Source organism: Melopsittacus undulatus, chromosome 3, assembly GCF_012275295.1.
Source record: "Melopsittacus undulatus isolate bMelUnd1 chromosome 3, bMelUnd1.mat.Z, whole genome shotgun sequence".
NCBI lineage: Eukaryota > Metazoa > Chordata > Aves > Psittaciformes > Psittaculidae > Melopsittacus > Melopsittacus undulatus.
The window spans coordinates 11,368,516-11,384,381 of record NC_047529.1 but is presented as its reverse complement, the minus strand read 5'-3'; the positions used below and the strand labels follow the sequence as shown (position 1 = coordinate 11,384,381).

General features: G+C 38.5%; 1 protein-coding gene across 8 annotated transcripts in view; it reads left to right on the top strand.

Annotated features, from left to right (window-relative positions):
* Positions 1–15,866, top strand: part of EHBP1 (EH domain binding protein 1) — a 223,812-nt gene that overhangs the window by 112,699 nt on the left and 95,247 nt on the right. For all 8 annotated transcript variants that reach the window (XM_031047567.2, XM_031047566.2, XM_005147433.4 and 5 more), the window contains one exon: positions 2,634–2,820. In XM_031047567.2, the coding sequence (XP_030903427.2) occupies positions 2,634–2,820 (187 nt within the window). The remainder of the gene's footprint in view (positions 1–2,633; positions 2,821–15,866) is intronic.

Here is a 15,866-nt window from a genome sequence, read left to right as displayed (position 1 = left end):
CTTGCGTTAAACTTGATTCTTCAAATATCTTTCTCAGTATTTGTAAGACCAGTTAAAAGCAATGCAGAGGGGAAGGTAGAAACTGGTATATGAAAATGTCTTTAGTTTGGCTTTCAAGCAAGTTTTTCTCTAGGAAAGAAAGGTAGTCACTTGTCTGCTTACAGCACTTCCTTCTGGTTCATGCAGTAGGGTACAATTCTTCAACATTATGCATGCAGCAGAGACAGTTCTGGAGCATAACAATTCATAAGGGGGTTCTTCCAAACTTTTTTACTTATTGATAAGGTGGGTTTTTTCTCATACCAAATTCATTTTAACACCTTATGAACGTACCTTTCTAATTGCAAGTACACAGAGATAAATAACTTTCCTGTCAATCATGCTTTGTCTGATGGCTGTTCAGAGCATAACTTGTTGAACTAAGGAGAACCTTGTGCACTTCTGTAGAATGCATTATTCTTCAGCCTTTATCTTTTTTCATCTTTATTTTCACCTCCCTTTGAACTTTCTGGTGTCTAAAGACAGCTGAGCTGGGCTGTCAGCTAAATTAGAGCTACTGAAAGCTAGGCACATTCTCCACTCCAGCCTGAATACCCTCCTTTTTCTGCTGCCTCCCATGGAAAACACCCATCCATTTCTATTTAAGTCATTAGTTTGATGTTGTCTTTAGTTTTGATTGCACTGGTGGCTTTGTGCTTGATGTGCATCAAAGTGGGAACACCTGAAAGTTGGCGTCAGTCAGCAGATGAGTTATTTTAGTGTTAGCCTTTCCTTTCCCTTCAATATCTGGAATTAGATCTCTTTCTCTATAACAAGCAGCAGCAGATTCTCAGAAAGGTTTGGAGGTTTTATGCCTGGTCTTCACTTATATGCTTCAGTAAACTTTGCCTTTCAGAAGTAGACTTATTTTCTGCAGTGTGGATTATTAATGGATTGCTTTTTCTCAGTGAAAAGAGGATGATGGTTAACTGTGTGAAAATAAATATGAAAATTAAGACCAAAAGATTTATTTTCATGGTGAAAGTACAAAAAACTGGGAGAAATTTGATTTTGTGTGACAGGAAAGTAGATGAGTATCCTCTGAAAGAAGGTAGACTTAGATTACATAGAAGTAAGAAGTTCTCAGTGAGGGTGGTGAGGCACTAGCACAGGGTGCCCAGAGAAGCTGTGGCTGCCCCATCCCTAGCAGTGTTCAAGACCAGGTTGGACAGGGCTTAGAGCAGCCTGATTTAGTGCAAGGTGTCCCTGCCTGTGGCAGGGGATTGTAACTGAGTGAGCTTTAGGGACCTTTCCAACCCAAACCATTCTGTGATTCTGTGAATAATTTTTCTCTAGGTTTTCACTTTTCTGAATTTTTTTGTGCCAAATTTTGCTAGTTCTTTAAAAACCAGGTGTAGTAGCTCATGATCCTTACCTTGAGAGGAAATTTGTAAATGGATCTAGCTGGGTAGGCTCTTGTCTAATGCTGTATGAATTATTGTTTCCATCTAGAATTGCATTCAAGGGACTGAGGTTCTTTGTTGTGGTTAGTTATGCTTTATATAACTGTATGCAGATAGATCTTTGGGAATTGCGGTGACTCAGTTACATAAACATAGTTTGAGATATATGATAAATATCATTTGCAGGGGAAGTATCGACTAGAAAGGAATGAATGTATCAGTTTCATAATTAACCGTCCAGTTTTGGATTGCAAAATATGAAGAGCAAAGATTACAAATAATTCTGTGGAAAGGAGATTCCCATAAGTATCCTTAGAAGGGTGCAAAATTGCTAGCTCTTGTATGTGCGGAGTAGAAGCCATTATTATTTGATGTATTTTTCATTGATATTTGATGTATCAAACTGATAGATAAAATTTGGAAATGCTGTGGGAGTGTTTACTCAGGGTGGAACAAACACAGAGCTGGAACGTGAACACCAGAGTTAGGAAGGGTAATTCTTTGGACTGCATCTGCTTGATGGAAGATCTTCACTGTGTTTCTTAAATGGGGTTTAGTTATAGAAAGCACTTTTAAAATAGATAGAGGATAGCTACTGGTATCTGTAGAAGGATACACACAAGTCAGCTCTTACCAAAGGGTGTTCTTGGTGTGCTGGCTGTATGCTGCAGAGTTTAAAATACACTCCATGTAGATTATGTACCTATGGAAGCCACGATTTTCAGACTTGTACAGGCAAGAGTGAGGCCTTTAAAGCCATGCTGAAGCATCCATGTAAAAGTAGACTGATTCTAAACTCTGTTCTAATGAAGCGTTCTTAATTCTATTCATTACAATACTAAACAGGCAGGAATTTCACTCAGATTTGTTGGTGTTGATCTTATCTGTAAATGGGATCACTGATGGATAAGTAGGTATAATGGAAGAGCTAGCTTTACACAATTGATAAACCTTCTGTAATTTAGAGTACTTTATAAAATTTATGGAACTTCTGACCTAATGCAGTTTTAGCTGTTGTAATGCACTTTTCAGTCATATGAAAAGATAGTGTCTGAAATTATGTAAAGGCAAAACATATTATTTTGTGGGATAATAAAAGCATTTTAGTCATTGTCTTCTCTAAATGGGTCTTATTTTTTGTTTTAATTCCAAGAAGATAGCAAAGAAATGTGTTTCCCTTCTTTCAATTAGATCAAATCCATTTTATGAACCAAAATCAAGCCCTGCTTTCATTAAAGTTGCTCCGCTGCAAGAACCAGAAAAGAAGATGAAAAGAAAGGCTCCTGAACCACCAAACCTCTTGCCAAAGACAGAGATAGGCACAAGTGAGAACATGTCCGCTATTCCTGCATCGAGGGACCTTTCTTCCTCCCCTAAGGTAGGTTTTTCATATCAAAATTTCATCTTTGTTATTATTAGTACCTTTATGTGTTTTATAGCTGTTCTATTTATTTCTGCAGGTCATCTTAAAAGCTTTGCTTACACTTAATAAGGTGTTGGCTCATCTCTATTCACTTGCTGGTTCATAGGGAGAGAGCAGCAGTAGGAGCTTTTATTTTTTCTTTAAGGATTTAATGACAACAGTAACAGCAACTGCAGTTTCAAAGAAAAGAGTCTTCTAGTAACAAATGTTACAGGACAGCTGGATATGCCATCGAGAAGGAAGAAAATCATGTTGAACAATACTTTGTCTTGATCTATTTTAATGCCTCTAAACCTTGCTGCTGTTGAAGTCTGTCCCCACGTTTCTGCCATAAATCTGGGTTTTAAAAGCTTAGCACTGGATACTGTTTATTTATACTGGGATTTATATATATCCAATACCATAGGTATGTCAATATTTAAAAAAAGAGTCTACTTTAAGTCAGAGTAACTGTTCATTATCAATGTCTAGACTAAGCATACTTACATATGCACATACTTCTATGTTTGTCAAGGCAAAATGAGTTACGTATGCCTCACATCACCCTCTTCAATAGAAGTTATCTTAGGATTGCAACAGCTAGCTTGTCTCTGTGAACTTCAGCTCCAGTGTTTCAGCAGTTAGCACCGTTTGTGCTTTTTTACACAAAACAAGCATTTAATAGTATATCTTAATGGGCACTTCTAAAAAAAATGAATTTGATACATGCTGACTGCTTGTTTTGAAGGGTAGAAGGATGATGATAGAAGGCTTCCCTTCCAGTTTTATGAATTTATGCACTTTATCAGCTCTTTTGCTCTGTATTGGTGCTGCTGTACTTAAAAATTGTATGAAACTAATTGCCATACCTATCATTTCATGGTTTAATCACTCAGCCACATTGCTGTCATCTCCTTGTCCACTCAGGCTCTGATCTAGACACTAAAACTGGTGGTTTACTATTCAGGATATAGAGTACGAGACCAGAAATGGAATCTGCATCTGCACACAGCAAAACCAAACAACACAGTAAGGTCACAAGGACAGTTCACAAGTTAGTATGCAAAACCACAACCAGGGAAGTACGAAGTCAACGCACAGCATTTTTAGAATTCTCTGAATTAGGGTTTGATCCTGTTCGTAGGAGTTTCTATATGAAAAATATTGCACATTATTTGATTTCTGGTGGAGTCTGGCCCTTGGGTCAAAGCAAAGTGGCCAAAATAAAGCATTCTGGTACTACCAGGCAGAGAAAAGACATCTGTAGATGGAATTTTATCAGGTTGCTTGATGGAGGTTGTGCCCTCATTACTTATTGTTTGCAAGAGGCTTATTTACAGGTCTGCATCCAAGGAAATACTTCTCTCTGCTTTATTTCATGTCTTTGTTGAGCTGAAATAATGTATTACTATTGGGTTTGGTTCTTGTAGTTTAAGTAGACTAAGTTTTAGATTGTTTGAGAGCTGGAATTGATTAAGAAAAGGTGCAGGATTGAACTCTCTGAGAATACTGTGCAGTTCTGAACATAATTCCTGCTTATTCCTGCTCTTATGAAGGGTGTTAGCATCTGAATATTTTGGTGCTTGCCTGCTTGCAGCCCACCTCTCTGCCACTGATACTGAGGCACAGCTGAGATCAGCAAGGTGCTGAAAATTTGACATTCATTAGTGCTGTGAGCAAAGATGGAGCTCTATGCTGACCTTACCTCATACAGGAAAGCTTTATTTTTTTCTACAGGATTTTGGCGCATCGGAGACCATTAGGGAAGGCTCCAAAGCAGATGCAGTGTCCTGGTTTATTATATTACAACTGGAGTGGAAAGTTTTTCTGACTGGGTGTATTAAAATATTGTACGGTCTCTTGCAGTTCAGAAAGCATTCTGTAACCACAGTCTTTTTTTTCCTGTACTTGAATTGGTTTGCTCTGAGGTGATCTAATGACATTAGATCAAATGGAGTCACTTGGAATACTTCTTGAAATGCAGAGAAGTACTACCATTTGAAAGAAAAGACAATGAAACAATTTCCTTACACCACAGTACAAAATAGTGCCTAGGTAGGACTCAAACTGTTGGCACAAATAGCTTGTTTCTTATTCAATAATAGGGACAATGTTTAGCAACTCTGAAAAAACTCCCATCTAAAGGTGGAGGCATTGTACAAACATGAACTTACCACAGGCCCTTATGTAGGGGGAATAGTCCCATAGAGGCAAACTTAGTTAAAAGGAGGTTAAAGAATGTGTCTTATTCAGTGTTTTGTCCAAGTTTGGTGTGCACAGAAACCCTCTGTTACACCTTTGACCAGAACCTAAGTGTCCCAGCATGTTTAGTTTCCTGTCTTGGTTGTCATCATAGGAAATGGTTGTGGAGCAGAAATGTTGATCTTTAAACTAGACAACAGAGCATGAATATTAGAACTTTAGAGTTTAAGGGAAAAGATTCCAAAAATGCTTCTTCAAATCTTTGGCAGAGTATTTAGAGCTCACTTTTTCTTCACACACTAATGGTGTGTTCATCCCATTTGCTGAACACAAAAAAGACAAATGTTTTTATTAACATCTATGTATCAGGATGTTTATTGCTCTGGAAGAGCATTTGACACATGACAGATTCCTACTCAAGGTACAGGTTCCAAGTACTTAAAATTATTACCCTATTTAAAAAAAAAAAACACCCAAACCATTTAGATGTTGGAAACATCAGCGGAATACAGGAATTAGGAGCACTTGATAGAGGTGCAGTTCTGTTTGCTGTTGAAACATCGTAGCCTGAATCCAACATTTTACCCTTACCCAAGTAGTGGTGGAAGGTGTTTCTTGCCTGAGGGTTATCCGACCTCCGACATATTATTTTGTGTGTGTTTGTATGTTTTCTTTATTTATAATGGCAGTGTTTGTGATAATAAAAGGGAAACAGTGAATTTTTAGCACTTGGCAGTCTTGGGTATGTCTTATTTAAGAACAGACTTAATGCATCTAAGTGAATTGCAAAAGGATTTCTTTTAAAGGAGTTGTGTAGTCTTCTAACAGCTTAATATTGTTTCTAGATTTTTCTGGAATCATATCCACAATTAACTATACCTAATATTCCTGACACCACAAAAATCAGACTCCTTCTAGTTAGCTCCTTTGTTCAGAGATGCATGTTGTACAAGATAATTCTGTGTAGAAGCTTCATGTAAAACTAGGCAGAAAATTACAGAAGTGTCTTCTGACCTGCTGGAACCTAGCATCATGCCTGGTGTCCTCAGCATACAGAGGGTACTCCAGGGTAGAGATGTGAGTTGTTATTAACTTCTAAGAACTCAGTGATCAGTGAACATAGAATGGTTTGGGTTGGAAGGAATCTGAAAGTTCATCCACTTGCACTCCCCTGCCATGAGCAGGGACACCTTCCTCTAGACCAGGTTGCTCAAAGCCCCCTCCAGCCTGGCCTTGGACTGTGCTGGAAATGCAGCAGCCACAGTTTCTGTGGACAACCTGTGCAAGTGCCTCACCGCTCTCACAGTAAAGAATTTCTGCCTTATATCTAACCTGAACTTCCCCTTGTTTTAAGTTTGAACCCGTTACCCCTTGTCCTGTCACTACAGTTCCTGATGAAGTGTCCCTCCCCAGCATCCCTATAGGCCCTCTTCAGATACTGGAAGGCTGCTACGAGGTCTTCACGCAGCCTTCTCTTCTCCAGGCTGAACAGCCCTGACTTTTTTAGCCTGTCTTCAAAAGGGACGTGCTCCAGCCAAAATGTGAGATTCATAAGTAAACATTAACTTTACCAGACATGAAAATGGTAGAACTAGGGTTTGAAGCAAAGACTAGATCTCATTGTGCGAATGACATAAAAATTTACTGCCCAGACAATTATACATGATCATTGGTCAGAAAGACAAGTGATGATACCAAATACAGACAGTATTTCACTTTTGGTTTTGCCTTGAAATGATTGTTCTTAACCCCACTACTGCATGTCTTGCCTTTATCCTCTTTCTTCCCCAAAAATGTTGCTTCATTTGGTGTCCATTTAACATCCCTTAACAAATTTCAGGTGTGAGAAAAGAGTTCGAAGGAGGCTGTTTCTGCCTGTCCCGAATATGAGGGATTTAGCCTACATAAGGTTGGATGAGTTCATGGGTGCTGGTGATTTAGAGTCTTTTCCCTTTCATATTAATTCTGCACAGGGGACGCATCCACTTCTTTAGCTGCTCTAAGATCACCCCAGCTGCTGCTGTCTCTTCGACCATTTCCAGCATAACCACTCTCTCTGCGTTGTTCACAAAATCATGGAGGGGTCAATGTGGCAGAGGATCTCTGGAGGTCATCTGATTCAAACTCCCTGCTTAAGCAGGGCCACTTAGAGCCAGTTGTCTGGGACCTTGTCCAGACAACTTCTGAATATCTGCAGTGTTCATCTGATCTTTTTCAGATGTTTGCCTTCTACTGCTTCCCTGAGCAGTCAGTTACTGTAGTAGCAAATGCTTTCTAAGTCTCTTTAATGTCTTCCCTTTGAGGAGGCCCTTTCGATCCCTTGGAGATTCCCATGTCATCTGTATTGGTGAGGAAGGGGCAACTGAAGATGACTGCATCCCTCTGTAGCTCCAAAAAACAGGACAATAGAACAAGCACAAGTGTGTATTGTGAAGAAAATTTAGTGTTTTAGTGTTCCACACAAGCTGCAAGCATTTCTATTGACTGCTTATGCAAGTAAGAATTCCCAGGGCTGGCCCTTAATAAAATGGGTCCCCTTTGGAGATTGAGTCACCTAACCCAACTGCCTCAGATGCCTTGTTCCTAGAGGTATCTGGTTCTCTACCTTGATTGTAAAAGAGCTTAGGTAAGTTAGAGTTAGCTAATTAGTTGTTAGGCATTTAATGTTGGTGAGAATAATTGTCCCTGAATATTTACAGGCTCTTGTGTATATGGCCCAAAGAATAGACACGTGATTGGATAGGAAAAAATGGGAAGATGTTACAAAAGCTTTCTCCCGTCAACATGCAGGCATGAATGCACATGAACAGGAGACAACAATATAGAGCAGGAGTGTTGATGAACAAAGTTCAGCAAAATGGAGCTTCCCAGCTTCGCTCTACTTATTTAATTACAGATTTTGTGAAAGCTGGTAGAAGAAATGGTGTGTAATATGCGATAACCTATCCATAAGTAGTCACATAAGAGACCAGCAGAAGGGACAAATTCTTACTATCCATTAGGTCCCAGATAACTGTATGAAAGTGTTCGAGACTTGTGCTTTTGAGTAGGTTTTTGCTTACTCATGGTTTCCTTGGGCTACCAAACGGATAAATTCTTTCTTAGTTTGGCATTGCTTATTTTGCCTGTGTGATTTTCCTGTAGGAGTTGTCAGTGTTAATAATGTACTGGGGTTTGTTTCTTTTCAGCCTTGCTTGATTCCCTCCTTCTTGCAAGGGGCTTTATAAATGCAAATTGGTGGAGGGTGGTGTCGTGTCATTCCCATGGTTGGTTTCAACAGGGGTCAGTTTTAGACATTGAGAATATAGATGATACCAAGGCCTTCCTTTATCTATCTGCTGCTTTCTGCCCTTGTGAGTGAAGCATTTTGTGCCTGTTTTCTAGCAGCAAGCTAGTTGAACTGCTTTCAGAAAGAAACAGGTGCTGTTCCACAGTTCTATTACCACTAAGAAAGATGCTTCCTTCAGGATTTGAGGTTTTAAACCAGGTAAGTCAATAATTTACCCACATGTTCCTTTAGTGGGAATTACAGGAGTTACTCCTACAGGTTTGACAGCGGAGCTGAGCTTCCAGCCTCAGCCCTTCACTTCTCACCTTTTCCCATTTCCAAGCATGTGCAGCAAGAAGCCAGTGTTACCTAGATGAAGACACATCGTCACATGCAACTCCTTCTGCAGAGCTCGTGACTCATGCAGTACCATATGTATTGATACACAAGGAACTGGTCCAGGTTGTGTCCTGAGACAAGGGCCAGAGGAAAGGCACTGCTTTCTCTGACAGTTAAGCAACCAAATGCTGTCCAGGAGCAGTGAATATTATCCTTTCCTATGTAATGAATATTTTACATAGTGCTAAACTAATCTCTTGAACCAGATTTTGGACTGTGGTGGGTTTTTTAAGTTCACAGCTTGATACAACCATCACGAATTACCAGAGCTATTGGCTTGGTGCAAGTGCCATGCAGCTGAAAGAATGCTTTTTCACGGCACATGAAGTATCATAAAGCAAGCACTTCTCTGCCAGGTCTTAGGTGGCTGAGACTGAGGACTCAAAAACAGCACCTTCTAATAATTTGAAGTTGGATTCTTTGTGGACCTCGCTTTTTCTTCAGTTAAATGGACTGCTCCCTCACAAGGAAGTCTGGAAGATTAAATGTTTTATCTTCTAGATTAGAATATCCAGAATATGAACACTGTAGGAAAGGCCTTTGAGATAAATAATACTGTGTTCATGTCAGGATCCAGGTAATATGCAGTATATGAGGCATGAGAACAAGCAACTAATATTTAAGGAGAATAGGAATGCTGGGTGGTGCTGTTCAGTGAGGTTGTTTCTTGAATACTCTCCATGAGGAAGAACTGGAGGGGAAGAAATATACTTCAAGATTGTCTCATAATACAAATATAAAAAGGGTATTAATTAATAGTGAATATGTAACCATAATTTTGTAATAGCCCCAATGTTTAACACTTGATTTGGCAACTTTTAGTGCTGCTACTTAAGTGTTTGACTGTTTCTTCTTTAGATCCTTATTAATGGTGGGGAAGCAGACAACAGGTCTGCAGGGCTGTCCTAGAAAAATCTTTTTCATTGCAAATTAATAGGCATAATTTGCAGGATGCTAAATGCTTGGCTCCTGCCATTTTCATAATTGATCTTTAAAGTGTTTCTATGTTACTGGTGCAATGCAGCTGCTACTGAAATAGATGGGAACACAGTCACTGCCTAGAGCAGTTTTGGGTTGCACTAGTTAGCACTTCTGCAGAAGGTCTGTGCAAATAAGGCTTGGTGATTTAAGCAGTGTTATGATATTCAAAACCTCACTTTACATATTTTTATCTTCAACTTACATTTATGAATTACAATACCCAGATTTGTTGTCATAAAATATTACTTTTCAAGGAAAAATATGGCCTTTAGATATATAATGGCAGTATTTTTATATGCTTTATTTCATGTTGGAAGCTTAAAACTGTGCACCATTCTTTAAGAAGAAAAGCCAACAGGCATAGAGTGTATTGTGTGACAGAGTAAAGGGAAATATTATGTGCTATTAAAATGCCAGTACCATCGCATATAGACAGACTAAAAAAAATGCACTTTGTTCATATTTTATTCATAAAAGTGACACTAATACTAGAATTTCTTTAATGTTTCACAATTAAATATATGTAATCTATGATCTATGTAAACCTTTCAGATCATTTGAATTAAGTGCCCAACAGTGTGTCTTGCAAGGGCAAGGTTGGTTAAATAAGACACATATCTGGATCCAGGAACTGTTTTAAGGCTGCTGAGGTCAGAGGGGAGATTGCCTTTGGATGGTGGGAATACCCACGCTGCCTTTTCTGGGCTGTAGCTTCCTACGCTAGGAGATGAATTGAATACTTGAAGTCCCAGAAGACAGAGTGATGGGGAGAGTGATAGCAGGGGATCTCCAGAGGGAGAGGAGGGAGTGTGAGCTGGGCTATACATTGCCTCTGGTACAAGTATCTTGTTGTACCCAGTTCTATGGGATCTGGAGAGAACTGGTCTCCTCATGGAGGTTTCAGAGTTATTTAGCTGGAATATGTCCTTTGATTCCTTAAGGTGCAGAAATGAAAGGAAGAAGTTAGGAGCTACCAGGAACATTAAAGTTTCTGGAGCGTTGCAGTTCCTAAATGTCAATGCTTTCATGGCACTGTTTAGTTTGTCTCGCAGAGGACAAGCTGGATTAGGTACAAACACCCCTGGTCAGGCGAGGCGGCCGTGGCGTGCCAGAGCATTTGAGAAACAACCGCATTAAGTTAGCTCAGAGTGAGATCTGGGCTAGCTTTGGGGATACATAATCTGAAAATCCGTGTCCCTGGTGAGGGTCTTTTATTTTATTTCCTTTAAGTTATTTACCTTCACTCCTACAGCGGAAGGAGGCTGCAAGGAGGCAGGCAGACAGTGTGGGGCTGTGGGTTCTGGCACAGGTACTGGAGGATAACCACCTTCCTGCCATTCGTGTTAACCTTTTCAAAGGACATGGAGGGCTTTGATTCTCATGCTTGGCTTCACAGACTATTACTGTTTAGTTCAAGCTTTGCTCTTTAAAAGGTAGAAGAAAGAAGGAACACTTCTCCTCTCATGAGACCTTTTTTTAAACTACCATCAAAACAAAAATCCTCAAAACCCTCACAACAAAAACCTGATAAAACCTGTCCTTTTTCTCTAGAGTTTTTACACCTTATTATCAAGCTCTTTAACAAGAGCCATACAAGCAGAGTACTGGACAGCTTTCAAATCGAAAACTTTATTCTTTCCAGTGTTCACTTGCATCTAATAAGGAGCTAAACACAATTTGAATAAGCTGATGTTATTGTAGGGTTTAATGTTCAGCTATTGCATGGAGCTCTATTGTGGGGCTGGTTTAGATAGTTAAAGTCTTGGGTGCACTCTCTGCTGTCTGCAGCCCTCAGCGAAGCTCTCCATGAAGGAAGGAGACTAACAATAGCCTGTTTCTCTGCTTGCCTGAAGGGTGGGTTTGGCTCATCGTGGTTGGCAAGCACCTCAAATTGGAAATAAGCGTGCATGAATAAATATTCCTTTGCTTCTGTCATGATGAGTTATGGAGATATTACAAAAATAATTATCTTCCCTTCATAAATCAGTCTGATAGTTAACTTTGGTTTGCTTACTAATTCACTGTTCCTGCTAATCTTTCTTTGGTTTGGGTCAGATTCTTAAGCACAGGAATAAATCATAGGTCTGAACCAGAATGCTTTTATGCTGCTTTGTTGTTGTTGCTGGGGAAGAAAAATGAGTCTTAAACCAAAATAGTTGGCTTCTGTGAGCTCATCTACAGTACGGTGATGGCCCTATAATGAGGTGTTCATATTAGCTGTTCTACCCTGCTTTGTAAAAGTATTTTTAGGCAGAATTTTGCCTCGTTTATTTAAACAGTAATCACCATTAGTTTTAGATGGTCTGGTTAATGAAATAGATTTGTGAAGCTAGATTTATTGAAAAGTAAAAACCATGAGAAACACGGAAGCTGTATATGCCAGAAGGCATGTGGAATAGTCAAACAGCCGTAAGGCACATGGAATAGTCAAATATATATGTACGATGTACGCAAACTCACTAGCAAATACGGGTTAAGTGCAAATCCTTTTAAGGAGAGAGAATCAAGCCAGTTGGAAGGAAATTGTTGTATTCCTGAGTTGCTGGAAGAAATATGTTGTCAATTCATATTGCAACACAGCTATGAGGACTAGAAGCTGCATAATAAACCAAGTACTTCTAAGATAGTGCTGGCACACTAGCTGCATGTTCTACAACAGCATTTTTTAGCCATGTTCAACAGCATGCTTGCTATCGCTCCTCCATTTGTTGAATTCAGGATGACCTTTGCATGAATAAAGTCAAATAGGATTAAGGCAGGAATTTTCAACAATGGGAAAGAGCAACAGATGTAGCCGACTTTGAACGTGGGAGGATTGTTGATGCACAGTTGCCTAAAGGGAGTGTCTGTGGTGACAAAAAATGGGGGGAAAACCACAATCATTTCCTCAAAAATTAACGGAATAAAAGAAAAGAAAATAAATAGCAAACAATCCAGAGGAACTGAGTGATCCCAGTTTTCATTGAAGTCGAGCTTCATGCATGTTTTTTAACTCGCTGCCTGTTTTTAGGTGTTTTTTTTCCCACTCTTTCAGAAGAGCCGTCTGTTCTCTGTGACTGTCACTGTATGAGCTATCTGAGGGGTTTATGTGATGTAAAATATTTTAGATTCACATTTTTTGTGAGTTGTTCAAAAGTCCTTGAATGGAATATAGGGGGAAGGTGATGCTGTTTCTCTGGAGAACTAGCCATGTGAATACAAAATCCAGATCCTGCTAATATTTATCCTATGCAGAGGCATAGGATATGGCAGACGATGCAGTGCAAGCACTCTATATACAAGCTGTGACAGAAAAGAGAAGAAAAAGGTTGAAAACATACTTAAAGTGAGAACTTTTTTGGACGTATCTTTAGTAGTTTTATACTTTAAGTACCTGAATTTGTTTTCGTCTTAATAAAGAGAACATGCATTTTTCTTGGGAGATTTAGAGAAATATTTTTGTACTTCATAGAAAAGTATTTGGTTACCTCTTTAAAATACAACCTGTTGTTTGAAACTCAATTAGTTTCCTTATTGAAAAGAGCTATTTTGCAGTTTAGTAGATAATGGGTTAATCCCTACATGGTACATCATAGTTTTTAATAAGGAATAATGCACAGATTTTAAATATGGTTCATATGTATAATTCAGATAAATCAGTTTTGAAAAGCATGCATGGGAAAAGATTTTCAAGTGTGAATGGAATCCTGTGCTGTAGCACAGTGAAAGGGCTTTAAAGGAGCTAGCTAGAAACTAATTAAGGAAATCATGTAAACATTATGAAAAATATTGGTGAGGTTAATATATTAGAAGTTCAACTGTAATATTTAGAGCTTGATTAAGCACACACTGATTAAATGCCTGCATTATACTTTAAAGAGATCTATACTGTTGAGAGGGCAGTCTCTCTCTGTAGAATAATCATTTGGATTCAGAGGATGTAGCATGGTAAGACATCTTCTAATGCAGCTTATCCTGCCTCTTCCTATACTCCTTTAGAGCAGAACCTGATGAGGCAAGCTGTGGGTTACCCACTGGCTGATGACACTGTACACGCCATTGTTGTAACACATCTTCCATCTCCCCAAAAAAGGAGTCTTTCAACAAATATGAACAAAAAAAGAAAGTTGGCATCTAGAATTGAACATTTTGAAGAATGCAGCTCTAGGTGCTGGAGGCTTCATTAGTACTTTGTTACCTTAGTGAAGATGCTGTGATGCTTAGTTTTTGGGCCGAGTAATGACTTTATATACGTACCTGGCATCTTTAGCACCAAGAGCACATAACTGCCATTTGAGTGGATTCAGCCTACTGTGGCTGTAAGGAAGTAGCCTTTATTTCCCTGTGCGGTCACTGTAGGGACAGATGAAGCTCACCGATATGTAAATAACTACTGGCATTGATTGTACATGCACAGTTGTGTGAAAGGCTGTCATATTCACAGCAGCAAAAGCTTAGAAATAGGTTTTGATGATGACTATTAGACATCTGGCTTTTTGTAAGCATTCCTGAGACTTAATGCAGAGTCCACTGAAGGCCACAAGAAGCTCAAGTCCTTTAGTTGCTCCTTAAGTTCCTGGGCAGTGAAATCTTTTCATCCAACATTCGGTGTGACCTGGGGCGGTTAAAACCGTTTCTAGTTCTTTAGTTGTCTTTAGAATCCTTAAAGGGTGATCCACAAGTAAGAATACAGTCACTTTTTCTTCAGTGTGCCAGCCCAAATCTCCATTCTCCCTCTCTTCATCAACGCTCCAGAGAAAAGGAACTGTAATCTTGCAAGAAGACTTGCAAGGGTAATGTTTCCTGGCTTCTTTCAGGGCAAATAGATCCATAAAATCCAACTCAGCCAATCAAGCTTTAAAAGTATCCTAAAATGTTACACCATTTGAAAGACTTATAAATAGTGTTATATTTTTTATTCTTCTTTTTTGTTCTGATTAGCTGCCTTGTATTTTATTCTGGAGTGCAATTAATTTTTCACTTACAAAACAGGTAGAATGTGTTTCTGTTATTTTAAGTGACCTTAGTTGTTTTTTATATATATGTAGAGACACACACAATGTGTATGTGTGTATTTTATTTGTGTTTATATAGTTATATACAAACTTATATCTTACTATATTTGTTACCTATAAAGGTATGTCTGTTATAGGTATACCTTTATAACAAATATACTTCTATTACATGCACATGAACTTTCTAAAAAGTGAATTAAAATAGTAATTTGATACAGACGGTGTAGCAGAGCATGAATAAGTGTTTAGTCCTAGAATCTGTTTAATTACTCAACCATATTCAATAACAGTGTAACCTGTTTTCGTAAAGTTACCAAAGGGCTCTCAAGGACTCCAGGAAAAGCTTTTTATCACTTTAATGTAATGCTGAAGAATTGATGCATTTCTAAAGTGCCCATAGGGCACTCTGTGCTATTGGTAAGTAGTTTTTCATGATTTTCATTTACAGCAGTGACTCAGTAATATGATGTGACTTCATCCTTTGTTTTGAGGCATGGGTGTGTAGACCAAAACACAGTCAATAGGCTTCAGTATAAAACTATAGCAAGCCAAATATTGTTTCATTGCTGAAATTCTTATAACTGTAACCACAACCCATCTATTGTGCTTAAAATTATAATAGAATATTAACATTCTTATTTTAAAAAAGGGGGGGAATGCTTTTGAGGGGTTTCCAGAGAAAGAACTTTTTCTGCAAATGCATTTAACTGTTCTTACATTTATTTCTAGCAACAGGATCAGGCTTTTACAAAAAGCACATTTTGTTTTTTGCCTACTAAAATTGTAATTTATTTCAACACAATATTTATCTTTTATATTTAGAATTTTACAATTTATCTTTTTATATTTACATATTTATTATTTACTCTTGTTGTCAAATCTCAAACCAGAATGTGACATAGGTATGAGTAATAGGGTATAACCAGAAGAGAGTTCCAGTGAGAGGTTCCAAGTTTCTGAAGTGTTCTTTCATTTCTCATCTTCTTGGGCGTATGATTGGTTGATGTAAAAACACAATCTTTCTTGTTTTGCAAGTACTTAAAGAGTCTGAGAACTCATACAACATGCAAGACATTAAGTAGTTTGCTTCAGAGTACTTTAATCTTTTTAGGAAGAATGTTTCCTTCTTTTTTTTTTGCAAGAAATGTTTATTGAGTAAAACTGGAGTAAAAGGCAGG